Source organism: Rana temporaria, chromosome 10, assembly GCF_905171775.1.
Source record: "Rana temporaria chromosome 10, aRanTem1.1, whole genome shotgun sequence".
NCBI classification, from domain to species: Eukaryota; Metazoa; Chordata; class Amphibia; order Anura; family Ranidae; genus Rana; species Rana temporaria.
Genome location: NC_053498.1, coordinates 140,938,581 through 140,965,361, shown reverse-complemented (window position 1 = coordinate 140,965,361; position 26,781 = coordinate 140,938,581). Strand labels below are relative to the sequence as shown.

The 26,781-nt window shown below is 44.3% G+C and overlaps 1 protein-coding gene across 3 annotated transcripts in view; it reads left to right on the top strand.

The window, feature by feature from the left end:
• The window catches only part of PKNOX2 (PBX/knotted 1 homeobox 2), a 524,525-nt gene that overhangs the window by 367,522 nt on the left and 130,222 nt on the right, over nt 1-26,781 (top strand). For 2 of the 3 annotated variants that reach the window (XM_040326439.1, XM_040326437.1), the window contains exon 5: nt 25,539-25,648. The exons of the other annotated variant lie outside the window; for it this stretch is intronic. In XM_040326439.1, the coding sequence (XP_040182373.1) occupies nt 25,562-25,648 (87 nt within the window). In that variant the 5' untranslated portion in view covers nt 25,539-25,561. The remainder of the gene's footprint in view (nt 1-25,538; nt 25,649-26,781) is intronic. 3 annotated transcript variants of the gene reach the window in all.

Genomic DNA, 26,781 nt, shown 5'->3' with positions numbered 1-26,781 from the left:
CACTTGTTGACGAGCGAGCGGATTCCAGAAAGCAACTTACCGCCCTTAACTAGCCGTCGGGGGATTCCATGCCACTGCCGCCCCTCTGCACCCTGCCGCCCCAAGGCCCGGCCTTGGTGGCCTTGTGGGAAATCCGGGCCTGCCTATCGGAGGGCGTTGGATGCGCGGTACACCGCCAGCATCCTCACTGACTGTTGGCTAGTTGCTTGTTACCCATGAAGTAGATATTTCTGCTGCCGAGAGATTTTCTTTTCTACTGTGATAAAAAAAAAAAGTACGACTTGTCTGGATATGGACACTGGATATCTGTGGAGGCTCCCACTTTTTGGCAGAAGTTGAGAAATGTAACTAACATTTGCTTTCTATCTAAGTGAAAACTTATCTGTAATTTTTTTTTAGCAATTTCGGGAACTACGTTATCTTTCATTGGGATTACTGTACAGGAAGTCAGTTGTTTGCTGGAAAATAAGATATCTGTCCCAGCCGCAGTTTTATTTCAGATTATCTTCACTTCAGATAAGGCTCTAGAAAAAAACACAGAGGAACCCTTGAAATAGTTTTCCGGTTGCAAGGAACTCCTGCTAAAAATGACTATGTCTACATCTTATGATACATTAGTGTGATGGTCGGTGGGAAGAATGCTCCTTACATTTGCAGTCATTGGAAAAAATTACCCCCTTATGCCTCGTACACGTGACCGGGTTTTCCTACGGTAAGCTTTTGGCCGGGAATCCCGGCCGTGTGTATGCTCCCTCGCAATTTTTTTGACTGGAAAACTGCCAAACCTGCCAGACAAAAAAAAGAGAACCAGCTTTTTTTTTTCCCCCCAGGGATTCCCGACTGACTTTTTTCCCGTCCGAATACCCGGCCGTGTGTAGCAGAAACCGGCCATTTTTGGCAGTTTTCCTATGGGGAAAAACTCAGATGGAGCATAAACACGGTCGGGATTCCCGAGGAAAAGCTCTCATCTGAGTTTTCCCGACGGGAAAATCGATCGTCTGTACGGGGGAAAAGTAGAGAGCAGGTTTTCGGTTTTCCCCTCGGGATTTCCGACGAACCTTTTCCCGTCAGGAATCCCGGTCGTGTGTACTAGGCATTACAGATAGCTAAAAAGATCAATGGTGTCAGTGGGAACTTATCTGAGAGGCAGAAATTGTTCATTGCTCAGGGAGCTCCTAGCAACCTTTGGAGGATCCCTAGTTGAGAAACCTTGCTCTAGAAGTTTTGCATACCAGTATAAGAGATTTACAGTTCATCATATTTCTGCAGTTTAGTATATATGGTTTGGGCTTATAAGGCATTTGCAGTTGCTAATCATCAAATTAGTTAAATCATTAGGTATCTAGACTTGATGTTAGTCATCACAATGGACCTCTCTGTGTGGATTTTCTATTAGGATAAATAGGCACATGCCCAGAGGCGTAGCTTGAAGCTTGTGAGCCCGATGCAAAAGTTGACCCCCCCCCACTACCACCACCGCTTCCACCGTGCATGCAGATACATCCTCCGCATGCCAAGATACTCAAAGTGGCTTAAGAGTTTTGATTTTTCAGAGTTCCTCCTTACATCGGAGGACAAGAATATCTTCTGGAGAATCAGAGGACAGGGATCACTTCTGGAGAATCAGAGGACAGGGATCACTTCTGGAGAATCAGAGGACAGGGATCACTTCTGGAGAATCAGAGGACAGGGATCACCCAGGGCAGGGCACTTGGCAGAACTCCTTTACCATCCCAGCACTGTATACAGCCCCCCCCCCTCACTGCACATTGCTGAAATCACATTCCTTTACAACTTAATCGGCTCTAGGCGCTGACATCCAGAGTTGTACAGGTCTTTCAGAAGAGGTGGGTCTTTAGTTTTTTCCTAAAAACCCGATTGTTTTCTTCCAAGCAGATGGTTGTGGGTAGAGCATTCCAGAGCCGTGGTCCTTGGACCGAAAATCTACGTTCTCCCTTAGATTTGTAGCGAGATTTAGGGATTTGGAGAAGGTTTTGGTTGGTTGACGGGAGCACGCGCTTGGTGACGTAGGGTTTTATTTTCTTGCTTAAGTATTGAGGAGCGTTTCCCTGTGTACATTTGTGGGTGAGGCAGAGTGTCTTGAATGTCACCCGGTCCTGTACGGGCAGCCAGTGGAGGGACCTCAAGACCGGGGAGATTGGTTTCCACGGCTTTTTACCAGTTACCAGTCTGGCTGCCGTGTTCTGGACGACTTGTAGACGTGAAATCTGGTATTTCGGTAGTCCTAAGTAGAGGGAATTTGCGTAGTCGAGTCGTGAGTTGATGATAGTTCCCACCACTACTGCTGTGTCCTCTTCCGGGATGAAAGGGATGAGTCTACGTAGCATGCGGAACAGATGATGAGAACCGCTGACGACTGATCCTATTTGTCAAAGATGACTCCGAGACTTTTGACTTTATTGCTTGGCGCGTTGGTTTGTCGGAGGATGGTGGGTGGTGTCCATGTGGTCCTAGAAATGGATTTCCTATTTGCGTGAAGGGTGAGTAGTTCTGTTTTGGATCCGTTGAGTTTGAGGGAGCTTTCCGTCATCCAATTGTCGATCAGTGTAAGGCACTTTCCTAGTTCATGAAATTGGTCTTTTTTGTTGGTGAATCGAAGGTAAAGCTGCGTGTCGTCCGCATAGGAGTGGTAGCGCAGGTCCTGTTTGCTGATGATTTTGAGGAGCGGGCGGATGTAGATGTTGAAGAGTACAGGTGAGAGGGGTGATCCTTGGGGGACTCTGCATGTAATGGTCCGTGTTTCTGATGTAAAACCTCCAAGTTTCACGGTCTGAGTGCGATTTTCTAGGAAAGATGCGAACCACGGTAGGGCCGAGTCAGAGACTCCTGCTACTTTTTTGAGTCGCGTGAGCAATATGTTGTGGTCTACCGTGTCGAAGGCTGCACTAAGGTCCAGCAGCACTAGGAGACAGGATTCTCCGTCTGTCAGCCTTCACACGGTGTATCTGGCTTTTATGTTGCTGTTCTGACCTGTGAAATTCTCTGGTCGGAATGACAGTGTAGTTACAGTTGGCAGATACACTCTGTGCAGATCTTGACTGACTGGCTGTGTTGTAAAGGAATGTGATTTCAGCCCTGCAGAGGCGGAGCAGTATAGGGTGCTGTAATGGCAAAGCAGCTCAGCAGATGGGCATAGCATCCAGGGCGGAGGGGTGGTCACGGGGCTTTGGGGGGGGGGCGCAACTTAGATCTGGGGGGGGGGGAAGCCATGTGACACAAAATCTGGAGCTTGTAGCTCCACAGAGGCTCCTCAGGAGGTGTTAAGGGATTTTAGCCATTTCTGAAGGTTTCTCTGTCAGTGTTGGTAGGTGCTGGGGGAAGGTCACCTCCCTGAGCTGTGTGTCTTTTCACCAGTTGTCAGGGAAGGGGGTTAAGCGGACATCCCCGGGTGGGGAGGGGGGGCTTACAGAAAATCCCAGCTGTTGACTAGGAGACACTGAGTGGTGTCTTACCTCACCAGTGGCATTGGTCCCATCGTAGCTATAGGACGGCGCTCTCCTCCTCTGGCCTCACTGAGAGCACAGACACTTTCCCGTCCGGGGCGGTTCTCGCCCCATGCTCCTCTCTATTTAGGAAATGGCTTGCAGCTTCTCCCCAGCCAATGAGAACGGAAGCGCGTGGACTGTGAAAGGCAAAATGGAAGCCCGGTACCGGAGCGTGGCTGTGGGGCCCTAGGGCAGATCGGAGCTGGATTTTGTGGAGGATATGATAATATGACAGGGAGGCTGCAGGAGCCCCCTGCAGCTAGGGGCAGGGGTTGCGTGGTGACCCCTGCATCCCCTTATGCTACGCCCATGCACATGCCCATAGACTTTTTGCTATATAATTATAGGCTTCTCTGACCACGCTTCAAGGGCTGGATATAGGCAAGCAATGGGCACACTCGATTCCAGCAAAAGGCAGCCAGAGTAATAGGGGCAGAAAATGTCCACCCATTCTAGGTCATGCTTTAACAGTAGGGTGCCCTGGGCATTAAACATACCCCTGCCCTGGCACTCGTGAAGCCCATTAAGAATAGTTATGTCGTGTGAATGTCTCCCACCAGTTCAGAAATCCTCTTGCCTATTGTTACCAGTTGAGGTCCAGTAGGCAGCATGTGGCACCAGCTGACCCTTTATGGGTAATCGCCCCCCTTCCTCTATGAATGTTGGGGGGGGGGGGGTTTGGTTATGGTTGTTCAAGCCATAGCATGGTTTCTGTATGTTTATAGGCTTCGGGGTTTACAACCATCAAGCTACGGGGCTCTTATAAAGCGGATTCCCAGAATACCACGCTAGGGGAATCAGAATGCTCTAACTTTTCAGAGAGCATGCTGCTGTTGTATGGGAATGAGGGCTTAAGTTTTATGACACTCAAATGAAAGACTTGGCAGCGATTCAGAGAAATAGAATCGGTGATCATTTGCAGGCCCCAACTGAGAATCTGTTAAAGGTTTAAGCAATATTCGGGAATTTCTTGGAATTGTAGGTACATTACCATATGGTCAGGGTGTCAATGGTATGTTAACACATGGCCAAATCAGGAACGTTATTACTAAAAAGAGTGGATAAGAAGGTTCCTCACATGACGTCTTCAACTTCTTACTAAAATTTTAGTAAATTTTTGGGTTGGTTGGTTGTTTGAGCTCCTCCGAGAGTTTCCATTTCTTAGGTCCTTTGTTCTGTGTTCTGCTCCTCCTGAGAACCATAAATAAGCCAGTCTGCTTAGCAGTGGCGGCTGGTGCTCAAATTTTTTTGGGGGGGTGCAAATTCTGAAAGAAAAAACACCCATCAATTGCAGCCTCACTGTGCCCATCAAACACAGCCACTGTGCCATCAAACGCAGCCACTGTGCCATCAAACACAGCCACTGTGCCATCAAACGCAGCCACTGTGCCATTAAATGCCACTACTGTGCCATCAAACGCTGCTACTGTGCCATCAAACGAAGACACTGTGCCCAAATGCAGCCACTGTGCCCAAACGCTGCCACTGTGCCCCAAATGCTACCACTTTGCCCATGAAACATTGCCACAGTGCCCCAAATGCTGCCACTGTGACCCAAATGCTGCCACTTTGCCCATTAAACATTGTCACTGTGCCCCAAATGCTGCAACTGTGCCCCAAACGCTGCCACTTTGCCCATCAAATGTTGCCACTGTGCCCAAATGCTGCTGCTGTGCCCCAAATGCTGCCACTGTGTCCAAACGCTTCCACTGTGCCCCAAACGCTGCCACTTTGCCTATCAAATGTTGCCACTGTGCCCCGAATGCTGCCACTTTACCCATTAAACATTACCACTGTGCCCCAAATGCTGCCACGGTGTCCCCCTGTCTGCCCGGCACTTACTCTGTCTCGGGTGGGCAGCGGGTGACGGCGGCGAGCGGTGTCCAGTGTCCTCCATTTCTTCCCCGACCCGATGTTTTCTCCCACCCGCTCCTCCTCTGCTATGATTGGATGCCTGATAGGCGTCCAATCACAGCGCTTTTTATTTCAGCCAATCAGGTGACAGGTAACGCCCGATTGGCTGAAAGGGGGTTCAATGTTAGCAAAGCTAATTCCTTCCCTTTGCTAACATACAGCTGAGTGAGAAGCAAACGCCCGGCTTCTCACATTTTTGGACGCCTGTTCGAGCCATGTGCAATTTTTTTTGTTCCTTATTTGTTTTGTAAATTTGAATATTCTAAAATTCAGAAATTCGAAATTCGAAAATCCGGGAATCCTGAAAATTGGAAATCCGAAGCCCTGAAATTTGAAAATAAGAACGAAAATTAAAAAGAACGAAAATAAGAACCAGCATCAGAAAATTCAAAGACCCAAAAATTCAAAAATCTAGAAATAATAACTAACTAATAATAACAACGTAACTATTACTAACTATTAAATTATAGGTATTGGGATTTCCTTTTAAATTTGGCTGTTAGTGAATGTAACAAATATAAATGTATCCGAAGTTGCGAATTAATAACTAAATAAATGGAATGTAAAAAATAAATAATAATAAATAACAATAATAATATTAAAAACTTTTTTATTATTATTATTTATTATTAATTGGTTACGTTCCATTTGTTTAGATACGGCATTCGTTATTTTGGATAAATTCGTATTCATTACGTTCACTAAAATCCAAATGTGAAAGGAAATTCTAATACCTATAATTTAATAGGTATTTGACAAAAATTCTGAAAATTGTAAATTCAAAAATATTAAAAATTCTTAAATTAGAAAATCCAAAATCTGGAAATTAAAAGAATCAGAAATACGAAAATTTTTAAATTTGAAAATTTTTAAATTCGGAAATCCGAAAATTAGAAAATTCTAAGATCTGAAAATAAAAAGGAAAATCAGAGAATTCGAAAAAACGAAAATCTGAAGATTCTAAATTCTAGCTAACTAACTTTAGTTAGCTAGAATTTAAAATTTTCAGATTTTCGTTTTTTCGAATTCTCTGATTTTCCTTCTTATTTTCAGATCTTAGAATTTTCAAACTTTCGGATTTCCGAATTTACAAATTTTCAAATTTAAGAATTTTCGTATTTCTGATTTTTTTAATTTCCAGATTTTGGATTTTCTAATTTAAGAATTTTTTATATTTTTTAATTGACACATTTCAGAATTTTTTGAATTTCAGAATTTTCAGATTTTTCGAATTTTCAGATTTGGGATTTTCGAATTTACGGAATTTCGATCATAACGAATGACCTGAAAAGCGAAGAAAAAAGAAACAAAAACAAACGTTTTTTGGCAGTGCACATGTCTACCGATCACTTACTGTGCTCATTCATAACTATAAAGCATAGCAAACTGTGTTTACTGTGCTTCCGTTTGTGAATGAACAGGAGCCTCTGTACAGAGCGCTTTCTGTTTATTCACTGTCTAGGAATGTATATCTTCAGTCCCTTTTTTCTGTTTAGACCTCTGATATCTTACCAAAGCCCCCCCAACAGCAATGTGGGGGGGGGGATATATATAAAAATAAAAATTAAAAAATATACAAAAAAAATTTAAAAATTCAAAAAATAAATATTAAAAAATTATAACAAAAATAATAAAAAAAAATAGTTTAAAAAAATTTATAAAAAAGAATAAAGGGCTCTGTCATACATGTTTTCTGGCCCACACAGTGTGAATGAGCAGTTTTTTGTGCACAGCTGGAGCCACCTGTTACTCTGGGAGGACGCAGCTTAAAGAACTCAGCCGCGGGTCCTAATTTGACAAGTGTGGGTGAGTGGCCCCAAATGCACACTGTCTGTGCTATGGGCCCTACAATTCCACCCACATGCCTGTCCTTATTAGGACCTGAGGCTGTACAGTTGGTGCGTTCCCATAGGGTTGTATGGGCTGCCTGCACACAGCTCCAGCGACATTAAAAAACGCGAATTCACACTGTACAAGACCACAGCGCACATGTGAATGACCCCCAGACCTCATTTACACACACAACTTTATTTATTAACTCACTTATACTAACAGCAGTAAAAAATGTTTACAGCTTTGTGAATGAAGCCTTACAGTTCAGTTTCAGATAGTGAGAACATGCGTTTCCGCTCGCGATTTTGGTTGACTGATTCTCAAGCGATTTTGAGAGCGTCTCATTGAGAGAGTCCATTCAATTGAAGGAGCCACCCTGTGAGTGCTTGTCACCCCGTCAAAAGCAGCTCCTGCACCCTTTCAGGGGACAAGCTCCACGCAATTTTTAAAAGCACATTTTTTCCATAAGCAAAATTGCATCGGCCAGTCATTTGCAAAAAACATATTTTTTTTCTTTTTTTTTGCACATAATTAAACTTTATTTATTTTTATTGCAAACATTTTTTTTCTTTTTTTGCACATAATTAAACTTTATTTATTTTTTTGCATTTTTTTTCCTTTTTTTGCACATAATTAAACTTTATTTATTTTTTTTGCTAATTTTTTTTCTTTTTTTGCACATAATTAAACTTTATTTATTTTTTTTTGCTAACTTTTTTTCTTTTTTTGCACATAATTAAACTTTATTTTTTTTTTTGCAAACATTTTTTTTCTTTTTTTGCACACAATTAAACTTTTTTTTTTTTGCAAACATATTTTTTATTTTTTGCACATAATTAAACTTTATTTATTTTTTTGCAATTTTTTTTCCTTTTTTTGCACATAATTAAACTTTTATTTTATTTTATTTTTTTGCACATAGTTAAACTTTTTTTTTTTTTTTTGCAAACATTTTTTTTCTTTTTTTACACATAATTAACCTTTTTTTTTTTGCAAACATTTTTTTTATTTTTTGCACATAATTAAACTTTATTTATTTTTTTGCAATTTTTTTTCCTTTTTTTGCACATAATTAAACTTTTTTTTTTTTTCTTTTTTTTTGCACATAATTAAACTTTTTTTTTTTTTTTGCAAACATTTTTTTTCTTTTTTTGCACATAATTAAACTTTTTTTGCAAATTTTTTTTTTCTTTTTTTGCACATAATTAAACTTTATTTTTTTTGCAAAATGTTATATCTTTTTTTAAACTAAGGGCCGGTTCACACCACAATAACATTTTTGCTTACAGTTGTTTACATGGGGTCACGGCTAATTTTAATACAACACGCCCACTATCTTCCTAATTTGAATTAGGCGGGCTTACGCCGGCCCATTTACGCTACGCCGCCATAACTTAGGGAGCGGGGGCCAGATTCACAGCGGAGATACTTGTTGATAGGTGTAATTGTTTTACACTGTCGGATCTTAGGATGCAGTACCGCGGCCACCGCTGGGGGGAGTTTGCGTCGTAAACCAGCGTCTTATATGCAAATTAGGAGTTACGGCGATCCACAACGGTTTTCGTCGCCGCTAGTCTAGTTTCCCGTCGCAAAGTTAATTGTCGTTTTTGGTGCCTTAACTTTACACAGCAAACGTATGTGCTGTATAAAGTATGGGCGTCGTTCCCGCGTCAAAATTTAAAAAATAACGTCGTTTGCGTAAGCCGTCCGGGAATACGGAATTACGCTACGCGCGTCGCCGTTCGAAAAAATTACGTCACGGCGCGCAAGCACGGCGGGAATTTCAAAACGGAGCATGCGCAGTAGGTCCGGCACGGGAGCGCGCCTAATTTAAATGGCACACGCCCATTTAAATCGCGCGGGCTTACGCCGGAGGCCGCCGGCGTAGGTTTTCATTGCAAGTGCTCTGTGAATCAGGCACTTGCGATGAAAACTTGCGGCGGTGTAACGTATCTACGATACGTTATGCCGCCGCTAGTCTACGTAAATCTGGCCCCAAGTGCTTAAAATCTGCCCTGCTTGTGATTGGAGAAATCATAAATCCCGCCTCTTGTGTCCAATCACTGTGCTGTGATTCGTTGCAGCACAAGCTGATTTTTGGGAAGGGAGGGTCTCCCCGAATGGTAGTTTGGAAATGTGGTCACCCTATATCAGTGCCGCTTGTCAGTGCCCATCACCAGGGCCGATCCGCCCCTATAGGCTCACTATGCAAGCCTCTTAGGGCCCCACAAAGCTGCGGAGGGCCCCTCAAATTACTAGAGGCCCCGCCTGGTGAGTCATTTTGGCCCCTCACCCCGCTTCTCAACTCGCTGGCTGCATGGGAGAAGAGGTAAGAAGTCAGCACCCCCCGCTTCTCAATGTAAGATGGAATTTCCGACAGCAGAACACCCCCTCCCCCCGCTTCTCAACTTGAATGTGACATGTTGTTTTGCTTAGGGCCCCAGGGAGGTCAGGATTGGCACTGCCCATCACAGTGCCACCTATCAGCGCCCATCAGTGCTGCATATCAGTGCCGCCTATTGGTGCCCATCAATTCTACATATCAGTGCCCATCAATTCTACATATCAGTGCCCGTCAGTGAAGGGGAAAAAAACATTTGCCCCTTCACTGACACATGACACAAACAAAGAAAAACTTTATTTTTCTTCAAAAATGTCGATCTTTTTTAGTTTGTTGCGCAAAAAATAAAAACCCCAGAGGTGATCAAATACCACCAAAAGAAAGTTCTATTTGTGGGAAGAAAATTATAAAAATGTAGTTTGTGTGCAGTGTAGCACGACCGCGCAATTGTCATTTAAAGTGCGACGGCGCTAAAAAGCTGAAAATTGTCCTGGGCAGGAAGGGGCAAAAGTGCCCGGCATGGAAGTGGTTAAAAAGGGCTGCTGCACTGCTTTGGTCCAATTTTCATGCAACTTGATTAGATTGCAAAATGTAAACCCTCAAAAGTCACATGAAAGTCGCACCTGATTGTTACACGACATTCGTCCATTATCACTGGTCAAAGCCAACGTCGCGTCCGAGTCGCACCCATCCAAAGTACAGTCCGAGTCGCACTCCAAAGTCCTGTGGATAGAACTTAAATTACACGTTTTGTAACTGAATATATATATTTTTTTTATGCTAACTAGATTTTGTAACAACAAAAATTGGAACAGAAACGTGGAACGTGGAAGCGGCTGATTTTGTAGCAGAGCAGGTTCTTCCATTCGGGTTCATCCTCATAGAGGAAATGACGATCGACGTGCGCTCTGCGAATCTGCGCTCTGCAAATCTCGAATATGTAAAAAATTCGAATCGGGTCGGGAAGGTGACAGCAGGAAAGGGACAATATTCTGCGACTATAATGTGCTGAACGTGGAAGAGAAGTGCATGGAAGGGTTCCTAGGTGTAACACTGCCATCTGAAGGACAGAATAGGTCGGTGCAAGGCGAACATGGAGAACATTGAAGCCAATCTTCTGCCCCACCTGTAGACTCGTCCCATCTTGAGAACCTCTCCATCAGGGATGAGCCGAACACCCCCCCCCCGACCCCCGTTCGGTTCGCACCAGAACTTGCGAACACACCAAACATTTGTGTGAACTTTAGAACCCTATTAAAGTCTATGGGACTCGAACGTTTGAAATCTAAAGTGTTAATTTTAAAGGCTAATATGCAAGTTATTGTCAAAAAGTGTTTGGGGACCTGGGTCCTGCACCAGGAAACATGTATCAATGCAAAAAGAAAGTTTTAAAAACTGCAGTTTTTCCGGGAGCAGTGATTTTAATAATGCTAAAAGTGAAACAATAAAAATGAAATATTCCTTTAAATTTCGTACTTAGAGGGGGGTGTGTGAAGTAAGCTTGTGAAATAGCGCATGTTTCCAGTACTTAGAACTGTCCCTGCACAAAGTGTCATTTTTGAAAGAAAAAAAGACATTTAAAACCAGACTTGCGGCTATAATGAATTGTCGGCTCTGGCAATTCAGAGAGGAGTCATTCATAAAAAAAAAGCGTGGGGGTCCCCCCAAATTCAATTACCAGGCCCTTCAGGTTTGGAATGGATATTAAGGGAAACCCAGCCGTCAAAAAAAAAATGACGTGGAGTTCCCCCAAAAATCCACACTAGACCCCTTATCCGAGCACGACTTGATTCTGAGCATGCGCAGGTTTTGAACCGATGCTTTTGCGTACTAACCATCGTTTTTGACCGATCGGTCATCAGTCCATCAGTCCGATTTTAAAGCAAGTTTTAAAACTTTGGTCTGAAGGACAAAAGTCTGATGGGCCGTACACACGGTAGGTTTGGACTGATGAAACTGAACTTCAGTTTGGACTGATCGTGTGTACAGGGTCTTACAAGCGCACCAATTATTTTTATATTGTGAAAGATAATGTTACACTGAGTAAATTGATACCCAAAATGTCACGCTTCAAAATTGCGCCCGCTCGCAGAATGGCGAAAAACTTTTACCCTTAAAAATCTCCATAGGCGACGAAAGATAAAAGATAGAAGAAAGATAAAGGATAGAAGAATGGTAAGATGAAGAAGAAAGATAGAAGAGAGATAAAAGATAGAAGAAAGATAAAAGATAGAAGAAAGATAAGATGAAGAAGAAAGATAGAAGAAAGATAAAAAATAGAAGAAAGATAAAATGAAGAAGAAAGATAAAATGAAGAAGAAAGATAAAAGATTGAAGAAAGATAAAAGATAGAAGCAAGATAAGATGAAGAAGAAAGATCGAAGAAAGATAAAAGATAGAAGAAAGATAAGATGAAGAAGAAAGATAGAAGAAAGATGGAAGAGAGATAAAAGATAGAAGAAAGATAAGATGAAGAAGAAAGATAAGAGATAGAAGAAAGATAAAAGATAGAAGAAAGATAAGGCCCCGTACACACGACCGAACATGTCTGCTGAAACTGGTCCGCAGACCAGTTTCAGTGGACATGTTCGGTCGTCTGTACGTCCGACCGGACAATTTTCCAGCGGATCGGACAGGTATCCAGCGGACAAATGTTTCTTAGCATGCTAAGAAACATGTCCGCTGGAAGCCTATCCGTCGGACATGTCCGGTCGTCTGTACAGACTCACCGGACATGTCTGCTCGGCCGAAAGCCCTCGCATGCGTCAAAGTGATTCGACGCATGCGTGGAAGCATTGACCTTCCAGGGCCGCGCACGTCGCCGCGTCATCGTTGCGGCGACGGCGCGGCCACGTCACCGCGTATCGTGTCTGGACCGTTTTCATCGGACAGTCCGTCTGTGTGTACGAGGCCTTAGATGAAGAAGAAAGATAAAAGATAGAAGAAAGATAAAAGATAGAAGAAGGATAAGATGAAGAAGAAAGATAGAAGAAAGATAAAAGATAGAAGAAATATAAAAGATAGAAGAAAGATAAGATGAAGAAGGAAGATAGAAGAAAGATAAGATAAAGAAGAAAGATAAAAGACAGAAGAAAGATATGATGAAGAAGAAAGATAGAAGAAAGATAAAAGACAGAAGAAAGATAAGATGAAGAAGAAAGATAAAAGATAGAAGAAAGATAAGATGAAGAAGAAAGATAAAAGATAGAAGAAAGATAAGATGAAGAAGGAAGATAGAAGAAAGATAAAAGACAGAAGAAAGATAAGATGAAGAAGAAAGATAAAAGATAGAAGAAAGATAAGATGAAGAAGGAAGATAGAAGAAATATAAAAGACAGAAGAAAGATAAGATGAAGAAGAAAGATAAAAGATAGAAGAAAGATAAAAGACAGAAGCAAGATAAGATGAAGAAGAAAGATAGAAGAAAGATAAGATGAAGAAGAAAGATAAGAGATAGAAGAAAGATAAAAGATAGAAGAAAGATAAGATGAAGAAGGAAGATAGAAGAAAGATAAAAGATAGAAGAAAGATAAAACATAGAAGCAAGATAAGATGAAGAAGAAAGATAGAAGAAAGAAAAGATGAAGAAGAAAGATAAGAGATAGAAGAAAGATAAGAGATAGAAGAAAGATAAAAGATAGAAGAAAGATAAGATGAAGAAGAAAGATAAGAGATAGAAGAAAGATAAGATGAAGAAGAAAGATAAGAGATAGAAGAAAGATAAAAGATAGAAGAAAGATAAGATGAAGAAGAAAGATAAGAGATAGAAGAAAGATAAAAGATAGAAGAAAGATAAGATGAAGAAGAAAGATAAGAGATAGAAGAAAGATAAGAGATAGAAGAAAGATAAGAGATAGAAGAAAGATAAAAGATAGAAGAAAGATAAAAGATAGAAGAAAGATAAGATGAAGAAGGAAGATAGAAGAAAGATAAAATATAGAAGAAAGATAAGATGAAAGATAAGACGAAGAAGAAATATAAAAGATAGAAGAAAATATTTACAAAAATGTGAGGGGTGTACTCACTTTTGTGTGATCCTGTATATATATATATATATATTTCATTTTTAATTATTTTTTATCTGTATGCGATTTTAAAAAACAAAACAAAAACACAAAATATATATATATAATATAAACACCCCAATATATCGGCCTCTATAATCTTGTGGATTTGCGAGGAGTCACCGGGATTAATAATTCCCATTCTCAGCGTCTCTCCTCCTCGCTCACCATAAATGAATATTCGGCATTTTCCTCCACCTGAGCCACTTGAGAGTAATAAATACCCTGGCCTGAAATTTATGGTAATCCCTCAGCCAATATTTCTTTTCTTTCTTGATTAGAAATCACTTGCTCCAGCCGGGCTGTGTCTTCATCTGCAATTACTGTTTGATTATTTCAGGCTCTGTATTTGCGGGTAGCGCCGGCGGGGCCCGGCTCTGCCTCCGTGTTGTGCCTCCAGTAAAACAAACACATACCATTATCCTGGCTTGGTGGCGGCCGCCGACATGTTACAAAAACAATCTGGGTTGATTGTGCACCGTCCCCTACCGAGCCGTCACCAATGTTTTGTTGTTTTGTTTTACCTTTTTTTTTCTTCTTCTTCTTTATTTCTGCATTGCTATTAACCCCTTTATATTGTTGTGAGCAACAGATTGTAAAGGAGGAGGGTGGTTATCGAAAGTTTTTTTAATCTACATCCAATAATAATAGTAATAATTCTTTATAGTTCATGCTCCCCTTTTAGTATTGGTAAACCCCCTCCTTCTACTATAGGTATAGGTCAACCCCCTCCTTCTACTATAGGTCAACCCCCTCCTTCTACTATAGGTATAGGCATAGGCCAATCCCTTTCTTTTACTATAGGTATAGGTCAACCCCCTACTTTTACTATAGGTATAGGTCAACCCCCTCCTTCTACTATAGGTATAGGTCAACCCCCTCCTTCTACTATAGGTATAGGTCAACCCCCTCCTTCTACTATAGGTATAGGTCAATTCTGTCCTTCTACTATAGGTCAACCCCCTCCTTCTACTATAGGTATAGGTCAATTCTGTCCTTCTACTATAGGTATAGGTCAACCCCCTCCTTCTACTATAGGTATAGGGCAATTCTGTCCGTCTAATATAGATATAGGTCAACCTCCTCTTTCTACTATAGGTATAGGTCAACCTCCTCCTTCTACTATAGGTATAGGTCAACCCCCTCCTTCTACTATCTGTATAGGTCAAACTCCTTCTTTTACTATATGTATAGGCCAATCCCTTCCTTTTTTTATGGGTATAGGTCAAACAATCCCTTCCTTTTACTATAGGTATAGGTCAACCCCCTCCTTTTACTATAGGTATAGGTCAACCCCCTCCTTTTACTATAGGTATAGGTCAATACCTTCCTTTTACTATATAGTTATAGGTCAGTCCCCTCTTTGCATTACAGATATAAATCAATTCCCTCTTTTTACTATAGGTTTAGGTCAGTCCCTTCCTTTTACTATAAAAATAGGTCAACTCTCTCCTTTTACTATAGGTATAGGTAAGTTCCTTCCTTCTGCTATAGGTATAGATCAATCCTCTCCTTTTACTAAAGGGTTAAGTCGGTTCCTTACTTGTTCTATAGGTAATGGCCAGTCCGTTACTTGTACTATAGGTATAGATCAGTCCGTTACTTGTACTATAGGTATAGGTCAACCTTTTCCTTTTAATATAGGTATAGATCAGTCATACATGTCAGATGTCCTACATGTGGTCAGATGTCATGAATGTGATCAGATGTCCTACATGTGATCAGAAGTCATACATGTGAGATGTCATACATGTGGTCTTATATAATACATGTATGATGTCATGCATGTAGTCAGATGCCATACATGTCAGATGTCCTACGTGTGGTCGGATGTCATGAATGTGATCAGATGTCCTACGTGTGGTCGGATGTCATGAATGTGATCAGATGTCCTACATGTGATCAGAAGTCATACATGTCAGATGTCCTACATATGATCAGATGCTATACATGTCAGATGTCATGAATGAGGTCAGATGTTATCCATGTGGTCAGATGTCATACATGTCAGCTGTCCTACATATGGTCAGATGTCATATGAACATGCCAGATGTACTTCATATGACCAGATGTCATACATGTCAAATGTCATACATGTGGTCAGATGTCATGCATGTCAGATGTCATACATGTGGTCAGATGTCATGCATGTGGTCAGATGTCAAACATGTGGTCTTATGCAATACATATCAGATGCCATACATGTCAGATGTCATACATGTCAGATGTTATACATGTCAAATCTCATACATGTCAGATGTCATGTATGTGGTCAGATGTCATACATGTGGTCAGATGTCATACATGTCAGATGTCATACATGTGGTCAGATGTCATACATGTCAGATGTCATGCATGTCAGATGTCATGCATGTGGTCAGATGTCATACATGTCAGATGTCATACATGTGGCCAGATGTCATACATGTCAGATGTCATACATGTGGTCAGATGTCATACATGTCAGATGTCATACATGTCAGATGTCATACATGTGGTCAGATGTCATACATGTCAGATGTCATACATGTGGTCAGATGCTAAGTTGGAAATCAGTCATGCTACTTTTTTGTTTCAAATGTTTGTAACTGGGTGGGAATGTTGCGTGCTCCTCACATGATATAATCCTGGAGATAATTATTTATTTTAGGACAGACAGGCCCCTCTGTATCATAACATGTCCCCAGAGAAGCCTTTATTATGTACAATTCTATCCAGCTGTGGTTTGTTTAAATCACATTCGATGTTCTCAATCCTCATTTCCTTCACACTTTCTGAAATGCGTTTTGTAGGAGTAGAAGCGCAGAGCGTCATGTGATCAGTGCGCGCCCCCCCCCCGCGCGCGTTCTTCGTGTCTCGGGGTGCTCTGAATGGCACTTTCGCTGTACTAGGGGAAAAGAAATGGGACTCTTCCATCTCCGGGGAGAACCACCTCACCGTACACAGCGAGCCAACCATTAATTGCCTGCCAAGATTAACTCCTTGGTGCCCCGGCAAACAATTGCAGCAAGAACAGCATGTTAATTGGTCTAATGGGTTTAATGTCAACACACCCTAATTATCTGATAAATAACAAGCTCGTTATTTTTCCTGTCTACGTTTCATAGTGTGCATTAATAATATCCTGGGATCGGGATTGGGCGGTAAGCGGCGGGTTCTACGGTGGACCTCAGAGCCCAGTCTCTACAAGGATTTACAGGTTAGAAGCAGCGGACGTCTTATTATTCCAGGATGGGAAATGCTGATTCCCGATGATCATTAAATAAATGAGGATTGATATACAGGGCCGGATTCAGATAGGTTAGCGGATCTTTAGATCCGCGTAATCTATCTGAATTACGATCCGCCAGCGCAATTTTGCGAGGCCAGTGCAGTATTCAGAAAGCACTTACCTCCAAACTTGCGCCAGCGGATCGTAACTCCCCGGCGGAATTCAAATTCCGCGGCTAGGGGGAGTGTACAATTTAAATCAGGCGCGTCCCTGCGCCGATTTAACTGCGCATGCGCCGCCGGCGAAATTTCCTAGTGCGCATGCTCCAAATGACGTCGCTAGGACGTCATTGTTTTCGGCGTGAACGTAAATTACGGCCATCCGTATTCACGACCGACTTACGCAAACAACATAAAAATTCAAAACTCGGCGCGGGAACGACGGCCATACTTAACATTGGATACGCCGCATATAGCAGGGGTAAGTATACGCCAGAAAAAGCCGAACGCAAACGACGAAAAAAAAAAAGCGACGGGCGGGCGTTCGTTTCTGAATCGGCGGAAATCGGAATTTGCATATTCGTTGCGTAAAAAAACTAAGCGCCACCTAGCGGCCGGCGGGAGATTGCAGCCTAAGATCCGACGGTGTAAGTCACTTACACCAGTCGGATCTAAGGCCTAGTACACACGACCGGATCTATTCGCTGGGATTGATCCGCGGATCAGTTCCAGCAGACAAATCCGGTCGTGTGTAGGCCCGAGCGGACATTTTTCGGCGGAGATTTCTCAAGCCGACGAATTTCCAGCGGATAAAAATTTCTTAGCATGCTAAGAAATCTATCCGCTGGAATCCAGTCCAGCGGACTGATCCGGTCGTCTGTACAGACTCACCAGATCAGTCCGTCCGCTCCCCTCCCTCGCATGCGTCGTATTGATTCGATGCATGCGTGGAAGTATTTACCTTCCAGCGTCACGCACGTTGCCGCGTCATCGTCGCGGCGACGGCGCGACACGTGACCGCGGCTGTTTTCCGCACAGATTTTGATCCGATGGTGTGTACAAGCGGACCGTATCCAGCGGATAACCCCTCGTCTGTACGAGGCCTAAGGGAGATCTATGCGTAACTGATTCTTAGGAATCAGTCGCATAGATCCGACCGTCGGATCTCAGAGATACGACGGCGTATATCTTTGTGAATCTACCCCACAGAGTGCAGATCTGTTCACTTGTAAATACGGAAATGTATAGGTGTACTTCCCAGTCATTGTGACCGACGCCACCAAGCTGCCCATCCCTCAAAATGGCAAAGGATCTCTTTCTTGCCATAGTATAGACCAGTGATGGTGAACCTTGGCACCCCAGATGTTTTGGAACAAAATTTCCCATGATGCTCATGCATTCTGCAGTGTAGTGGAGCACCATTGGAAATGTAGTTCCAAAACATCTGGGGTGCCAAGATTCGCCATCACTGGTATAGGCCATCGTCCATAAAAGTGATCCGCACCACCGTAACTGCTCCTGAAAATCGTAATTTGTTGCAAAATCCACAGTGTACAAAATCACAATACAGTGAGGGAGTTAACGCGTTTCAGTCCACAAGGCTTTAGTCATAATAATGTAGGACAGCCCACCTAACATAGAGGAACCCTTAAAATAACGTGTTGATCTTAAAGGAACTCCTACTAATATTTACTATAACTGTAGCTCTTAATTCTTTAGTCAATAGGAAGTGGGAAGAATTCTCCTCACATTGGTGGTAATTGGGAAGAATGTCCCTTACATTGGTGATCAGTGAGAAGAATGTCCCTTACATTGGTGATCAGTGGGAAGAATGTCCCTTACATTGGTGATCAGTGAGAAGAATGTCCCTTACATTGGTGATCAGTGGGAAGAATGTCCCTTACATTGGTGATCAGTGGGAAGAACGGTCCTTACATTGGTGATCAGTGAGAAGAATGTTCCTTACATTGGTGATCAGTGGGAAGAATGTCCCTTACATTGGTGATCAGTGGGAAGAATGTTCCTTACAATGGTGATCAGTGGGAACCCCTAGCAACCTCTGGAGGAACCCTAGAGATTTTTAAGGAACCCTGACTGAGAAGGCCTGACTGTTTTAAACTTGCAAACATTGACTCTTTCCAAAATATGTTTGTGCAGGAGAGGAAGGAGTCTTCTCTGAAGCTCCATTCAGCAGAATGCAGGGGGCAGTGGAAGAAAAACATACACTTTACGCATGTCAAATCTTTAGGACAGACCATAAATGACCAGATATCAGCAGATTAGCCGTAAATTATGGCTCCATTCAATTTATAAAAAATAGTCTTGGGCTGAGTGAGAAGCTGCTTAGCATCCTCCCGTTGCTAGGTCACAAGTCGCTACTCAAGGAACCCACCTAGTGCCCCGTCTAGTAAGCCACCTAGTGTCTTCCATTGCTAGGATGCTGGTGACTTCTCAAGGAACCCACCTAGTGCTCCGTCTAGTAAGCCAACTAGTTTCCTCCACTGCTAGGATGCTGGTGACTTCTCAAGGAACCCACCTAGTGCCCCCTCAAGTAAGCCACCTAGTGTCCTCCACTGCTAGGATGCTGGTGACTTCTCAAAAAACCTACTAAGTGCCCCGTCTAGTAAGCCACCTAGTGTTCTCCACTGCTAGGATGCTGGTGACTTCTCAAGGAACCCACCTATCGCCCCGTCTAGTAAGCCACCTAGTGTCTTCCATTGCTAGGATGCTGGTGACTTCTCAAGGAACCCACCTAGTGCCCCGTCTAGTAAGCCACCTAGTGTCTTCCATTACTAGGATGCTGGTGACTTCGCAAGGAACCCACCTAGCGCCCTGTCTAGTAAGCCACCTAGTGTCCTCCACTGCTAGGATGCTGGTGACTTCTCAAGGAACCCACCTAGCGCCTCGTTTAGTAAGCCACCTAGTGTCCTCCACTGCTAGGATGCTAGTGACTTCTCAAGAAACCCACCTAGTGCTCCATCTGGTAAGCCACTTAGTGTCCTCCACTGCTAAGATGCTGGTGACTTCTCAAGGAACCCATCTAGTGCTCCGTCTGGTAAGCCACTTAGTGTCCTCCACTGCTAGGATGCTGGTGACTTCTCAGGAAACCCACCTAGCGCCCCGTCTAGTAAGCCTCCTAGTGTCTTCTATTGCTAGAATGCTGGTGACTTCTCAAGGAACCCACCTAGTGCCCCGTCTAGTAAGCCACCTAGTGTCTTCCATTGCTAGGATGCTGGTGACTTCTCAAGGAACCCACCTAGCGCCCTGTCTAGTAAGCCACCTAGTGTCTTCCATTGCTAGGATGCTGGTGACTTCTCAAGGAACCCATCTAGTGCTCCGTCTGGTAAGCCACTTAGTGTCCTCCACTGCTAGGATGCTGGTGACTTCTCAAGGAACCCACCTAGCGCCCCGTCTAGTAAGCCTCCTAGTGTCTTCCACTACTAGGATGCTAGTGACTTCTCAAGGAACCCACCTAGTGCCCCGTCTAGTAAGCCACCTAGTGTCTTCCATTGCTAGGATGCTGGTGACTTCTCAAGGAACCCACCTAGCGCCTCGTCTAGTAAGTCACCTTGTGTCCTCCACTGCTAGGATGCTGGTGACTTCTCAAGGAACCCACCTAGCGCCCTGTCTAGTAAGCCACCTAGTGTACTCCACTGCTAGGATGCTGGTGACTTCTTAAGAAACCCACCTAGTGCCCCCTCAAGTAAGCCTCCTAGTGTCTTCCATTGCTAGGATGCTGGTGTCTTCTCAAGGGGGCCACCTAGTGTCCTGCATTGCTAGGACAAAGGGGACTATTGCCACCTAGCGCCCTGCTTGGTGGCTAGGTCACAGGTGACTACTCAAGGAAGCTTGTAGGCTATTCGTGGGGATAGGCCCAAGCAGAAGGCACCCAGGGGGAAGGCACAGTACACACAGTGGTTGAAAATTAGGAATTGTATTATCCAAGTGCTCAAGATACAGTAACAGAGTCTTTCCAACAGTATAAGACAAGCAGCAACACTCGCAGCAGTATGTGGGACTTGCCGAGGGCGATGAACAGAGGCTGGCAGCACCTGGCACCAGATTGAAGGCAGATGCAGTAAACAGAAGTAGCGGAGAAGTTCCCCAAGGAGCTCTGACAACACTCCCTATGCTGTCCCTCCTTCTGTGGAACCTTTTTTCTATGTGTAGCGGATGGTTGCTTCTAGTTACTATCAACCACCATATCACCCTGCTGCCAGACCTCCATATATGACTCTCAGAGGCAATGAACAGTCATTTTACTTTGTTTTTGTTTATTTGGGGGATATAACTTGGTTGGGGAAAGGGGATATGGGATGCCCATAGGACATATCACTTTGCCATCATATTTAAAGAATTGTTGAATGAATTGGGCCTTGAAGAACCAATGGACTCTAACATTCACAGTCACTTCCCCTGCATCAATCTTCTCTTAGGACTCTTCTCCTGCACAAAACTTTACTGTGAACTATTAATCTTTCTGCCCATCATCTTCATATTACCCCACAGTCTCTCCTCTGGCCTTGCACCCAGCTCCCCTGATATCCACTGTGCCTCACTCACCGACCTTCTCCTGCCCTGAGTCCATGGAAGAACTGAACCGGACGTGCTTACCGATCGCTTCTCCAGCCCCTCTGTTCCAGGACACCTCTTTCATGACTGTGTAAGAATGAGGCTCCCTCCCAGCTCCCAGGCTCCTCCGCTGAGGCGCTCACCAGATGGGGATGGCCCTCCTGCTGCGATCTAACACTCCATTCTTCATGTCTCCCAGCCGACAACTCCCTTCCAGTTGGCTGGACCTGATCTTACGTAGGAGGCCTGCCCCCTGCCAATTCCAGTTGGGGATTGGTCAGGGCTCCTCACATGAGCTCCCTGTCACTCCAGCTCCCAAACCTGCCCCTCTTCCAGAACATTCTTCCTGGAAGCAGGGGAGGCGCCCAAGAACTGAAGGACAGGTGGTCACACCCACTGCCAGTGGCGGCTGGTGCTCAAAATTTTTGGGGGGGCGCAAACGAAAAAGTAAAAAATTGCAGCCTCACTATGCCCATCAAATGCAGCCACTGTGCCATCAATTGTCACCACTGTGCCATGCCATCAAATGCAGCCACTGTGCCATGCCATCAATCACAGCCACTGTGCCATCAATCACAGCCACTGTGCCATCAATTGTCGCCACTGTGCCAATTGTCACCACTGTGCCCTTTAATTGTCGCCACTGTGCCCATTGATGTCACTGTGCCCTTTAATTGTCCCCACTGTGCCAAATTATCGCCACTGTGCCCATTCATGCCGCTGTGCCAATTGTCCCCACTGTGCCCATTGATGTCACTGTGCCCTTCGTCGCCGCTGTGCCCTGTAAAATCCCCCCCCCCCCTGCCCGGCACTTACCTTTACTGGAGTCAGCAATCCACGTCCCTCTATGTCTTCTCCCGCCCTCAATGACGCTTCAGCCAATCAGGTTACCGATAGCCAGAACCGGTGAACCCGATTGGCTGAGACGCCTGTCAGTCTTATCCAAGGAACGCACCCCCGTACGTTCCCTGGATAAGCTTCCGGTTGCTGAGAACTGTACTCGGAAAGCCTATCAGAGCCGCTGGCTCTGATAGGCACTTCCGTACAGCCAACCAGCTGCCGTTATTCAGGTGGCCGGCGCTCAAGGTCCGGCCATCTGAATAGACCAGCGGCAGAGGCGACAATAACATAGATTCATGCAATGCAATGAATCTATGTTATCAGTCAGTGGCGGTGCGGAGCCAGAGGGGGCGGCGCTCCAGCTCCCTCTATGGACGAACCGCCACTGCCCACTGCTACACTAACCACTCCCTGCCCCCCAGATCAAAAACAAGCAGGCCTAGCCTGCAGCATAGGCCTGCCTAAATGTACCTGCCTGGCAGCTACCACACAAAAATCCTCACCTCTAGCACCTACCTAGGGTAGAGGGTGCTACATCTGCTAGGTACACTTTCCCTGACAGAGGGTTCTTGTCCCTGTCCTAGCCAAATACAATATGCGCGCCAACTGCAGTGAGCAAGTGATTTTTTGTAAGCTCTTCCAACTCTAAAGATGGCCACAGAGGTCACCCGGGGGGCAGCATCCAATCGGCCAGCAGTCAACCCGCTGACACATACGGAGGCCTATGAGGAATGGGTATTTTTCCTGTCCTCTACTCTCCCTGCAAGGTGGAGGCAACAGCGACACCTATGTAGCAAGGACAACCCGCGCCTGCCAACAAGCTGCCTAGTGTCCTTCCGTTGTTAGGAATGACCAACGTACAAATCCTTTGACATATATAAAAGCTACCGTGTATGAATTCTAACTGTATATGTACAGGTTGTTTGCGTGGAGTTCTGCTTTAACTATAAGGTCTGGTCTTATTACCAAGTAAGCTTTCCAGCTTGTAGACATTAGATGGAAGTATGTGGATTTGGGGTACATCAACATTGTTACATTTCAAACTTGTCCCTGTTTTGTGGCTCTGGGCTCACATGATGCATCATTCTCAAAAGACAGAATTTCAAATACAGTATTATATCAGTGCACATCAATTAGAAAGTGGCTTATTGCTGAATCACGGAGGTCAACCCCACCCAAAATTGGTATTTAATCTATTACTAGTTGCTGGCAAGTTTAACTACATGCTGGTTTATGATATCTCTCAAGGACTCTTGTGGGATGGTATCTTCACCAGGACTCCCAATATGGAGGCCAAGCTGGCAATGCCACTACAAAGTCAATGGAGGGTATAACTGGTGGACTCTCCATAATGTGGACTCAACAAATTGGCCATTCGATTGTGAGCTAATACCCTATATTACCAAAAGTGTTGGGATGCACATGAACTTTAATAGCATCCCAGCAGGGCCGGCCTTAGGTGTTCAGGCGCCCTGTGCAAGCTAATCCTGTGGCACCCCCCCCCCATCTTCACCCCTCGCCCCCTGGTCACCTAAACATACACAAAGAGGACCCCTTTACATTACACAGCACCCTGCATCACTGGACCCCTTTACATTACACAGCACCCTGCACCTATGGAACCCTTTACATTACACAGAACCCTGCATCACTGGACCCCTTTACATTACACAGCACCCTGCATCACTGGACCCCTTTACATTACACAGCACTCTGGACCCCTTTACATTACACAGCACCCTGCATCACTGGATCCCTTTACATTACACAGAACCCTGCAGCTATGGACCCCCTGCATGTTACACAGACCCCCCTTCAGTGCAGACCCCCCTTCAGTGTATCCACCCCTTCAATGCAGGTCCCCCCGTTCAGAGTAGCCCCCCCTTGGTGCCAGTCTGACACCCCCCCCAGTGTGTGGTAAGCCCCCAAACCCCCCTAGTACGCCTCTGGATGGCCGCACTGCGCCCCTGTTGCCCATGGCGCCCTGTGCGGCCGCACAGCTCGCACACCCCAAAGGCCGGCCCTGCATCCCAGTCTTAGTCCGTAGGGTTCAATATTGAGTTGGCCCACCCTTTGCAGCTATAACATCTTCAACTCGTCTGGGAAGGCTGTCCACAATGTTTAGGAGTGTGTCTATGGAAAAGTTTGACCATTCTTCCAGAAAAGCATTTGTGAGGTCGAGCACTGACGTGAACGAGAAGGCCTGGCTCTCAGTCTGCACTCTAATTCATCCGAAAGGTGTTCTATTGAGTTGAGGTCAGGACTCTGCCTAAACTGGTCTAGCTGATTGCCTTGTTCTCTCAGTTGGGAATGTCAGGTGACGATTGTCCCTTTACCAGGAGCAGGCCAGTCAAGTTCCTCCACCCCAAACTCGCTCACCCATGTATTTATGGACCTTGCTTTGTGCACTGGTCCAAATCATTTGGTGGAGGGGGGATTATGGTGTGGGGTTGTTTTCCAGGGGTTGGGCTTGGCCCCTTAGTTGCAGTGAAGGGAACTCTTAAGGCGTCAGCATACCAAGACATTTTGGACAATTTCATGCTCCCAACTTTGTGGGAAGAGTTTGAGGATGGCCCCTTCCTGTTCCAAGATGACTCTGCACCAGTGCACAAACAAGGTTCATACCATTTAAGACATGGATGAGCGAGTTTGGGGTGGAGGAACTTGACCGACCTCAACCCAATAGAAATAAAGATAAAAGGTCTGCAGTCACCGGTGATGCACCTCCATCCCTGTATGCATATGCGGAAAAAGAGTCGCCCTTGGGACTTTAAATGAGGTGGTCACAGTTTGCCACTGAGTAACAAAAATAGTAACAGTATAGATTTTTTATTAAAATTGATGTACATACATGAATAGTACAGCATGGTAGCTCAGCCAATGGATTTGCACATAATAAAAGGTAATTAAAAGGGCGGGGCCAACTAAATATTGAACCCTACGGACTAAGACTTGGATGCCATTAAAGTTCATGTGCGTGTAAAGGCAGGCGTCCCAATACTTTTGGTAATATAGTGTATCTTTTGACCTTATGGGAGGGGGTAGCGATATGATCTACCATAGAGAAATCTGCACTTTCTATGAGATGTAAGGATTTGTGCATGTCCACAACTGAAATATTTTTTTTGGTTGGAGTTGACCTTTGATGACTTGTATTGGTTACATAGTTTTATCTAAAAAAAAAAAAGAAAAGGAAAAAAAAAAGAATTAAAAGAAAGACGCAGACTTATTTTTAATCACCTTTCTCCCCCTCAACAGGGCTCTAGATGTGAATCAATCCCATGATGCAACATGTGTCCCCAGCACCAGCTCTATCAATGATGGCCACCCAGAGTGTGCCTCCACCCCCTTACCAAGAGAGCCCACAGGTGAGTGCAGACAAGGCCTGGGAGCAGAGCGCGCTCACTGGAAACCCCCTTTAAGCTGACTGTACACGTTACGGTCTGATTGTATACCGGCCAACAACTATGTAATGCACGGACCTGCCAGATCGGTTATTAGCGAAGTGGATTGTTACTTTGACGTTAAATACCCCGGTATTGTATCTATGGGCGATTCGGCATCAGATAAAAGTGGTCCTGCGGTTGGAATTTACAGCGGGATCACTTTTAGAGGCGGTGGGAGAGGTGTCCTCCTGCCGCTTCCCGGTTGTTTCCGAGCTTAACCAACTGCTGTGGGCAGGAAGTCGAGTGAGGGCAAGATGGCCCCCTTCTCAGCTCTATGCCCTTTGGAGGACCGGACAAACAATTTTATTTATTTAACCACTTCCTGCCCAAGGTACGTAATATGACGTCCTTGACTTTGACTATCCTTCCGATATCTTCTTTTTCACCGGGCGAATCTCTGCACCATAAGAATGATCATAGCGGCTGGTCAACCCGCTTGATCGTTCTTACGGGCGGCGAGAGGGGACGTCCCCCCCTCCTGCCACACTCCGGTGCTTCTCCCGACTCACAGCTGCGATTGGTGAGAAGGAGAATGGATCTACCATAGAGATTTCCGACGGACCAGATGGTTGCCGGAGTCTCTATGATCATTCGGAGGTCGGGCGTGATGTTCAAATAAATGGTGCCGCCTCGGCTATGAAGCCAAGATTTTTTTTTTCAGACTTTCCAGCCTAGAGGTGAGATGTGGGGTCTTATTGACCCCCATATCTCACTGTAAAGAGGACCTGTCATGCTTATTCATATTACAAGGGATGTTTACATTTCTTGTAATAGGAATAAAAGTGATCAAAAAAATATATTTTTTAAAAAAAAGTGTCAAACTAAAAAAATAAAAGTAAAATTAACAATGAAAAAAAATAAGTCCCTCCCACATATGAAAACGGTGTTCAAACCACACATGTGAGGTGTCGCAGCGGACGTTACAGCGAGAGCAATAATTCTAGCCCTAGACCTCCTCTGTAACTCAAAACATGTAACCAGTAAAAAAATTTGAAAGCGTCGCCTAAGTTGATTTTTAAGTACCGAAGTTTGGTGCCATTCCACAAGCTTGGAGG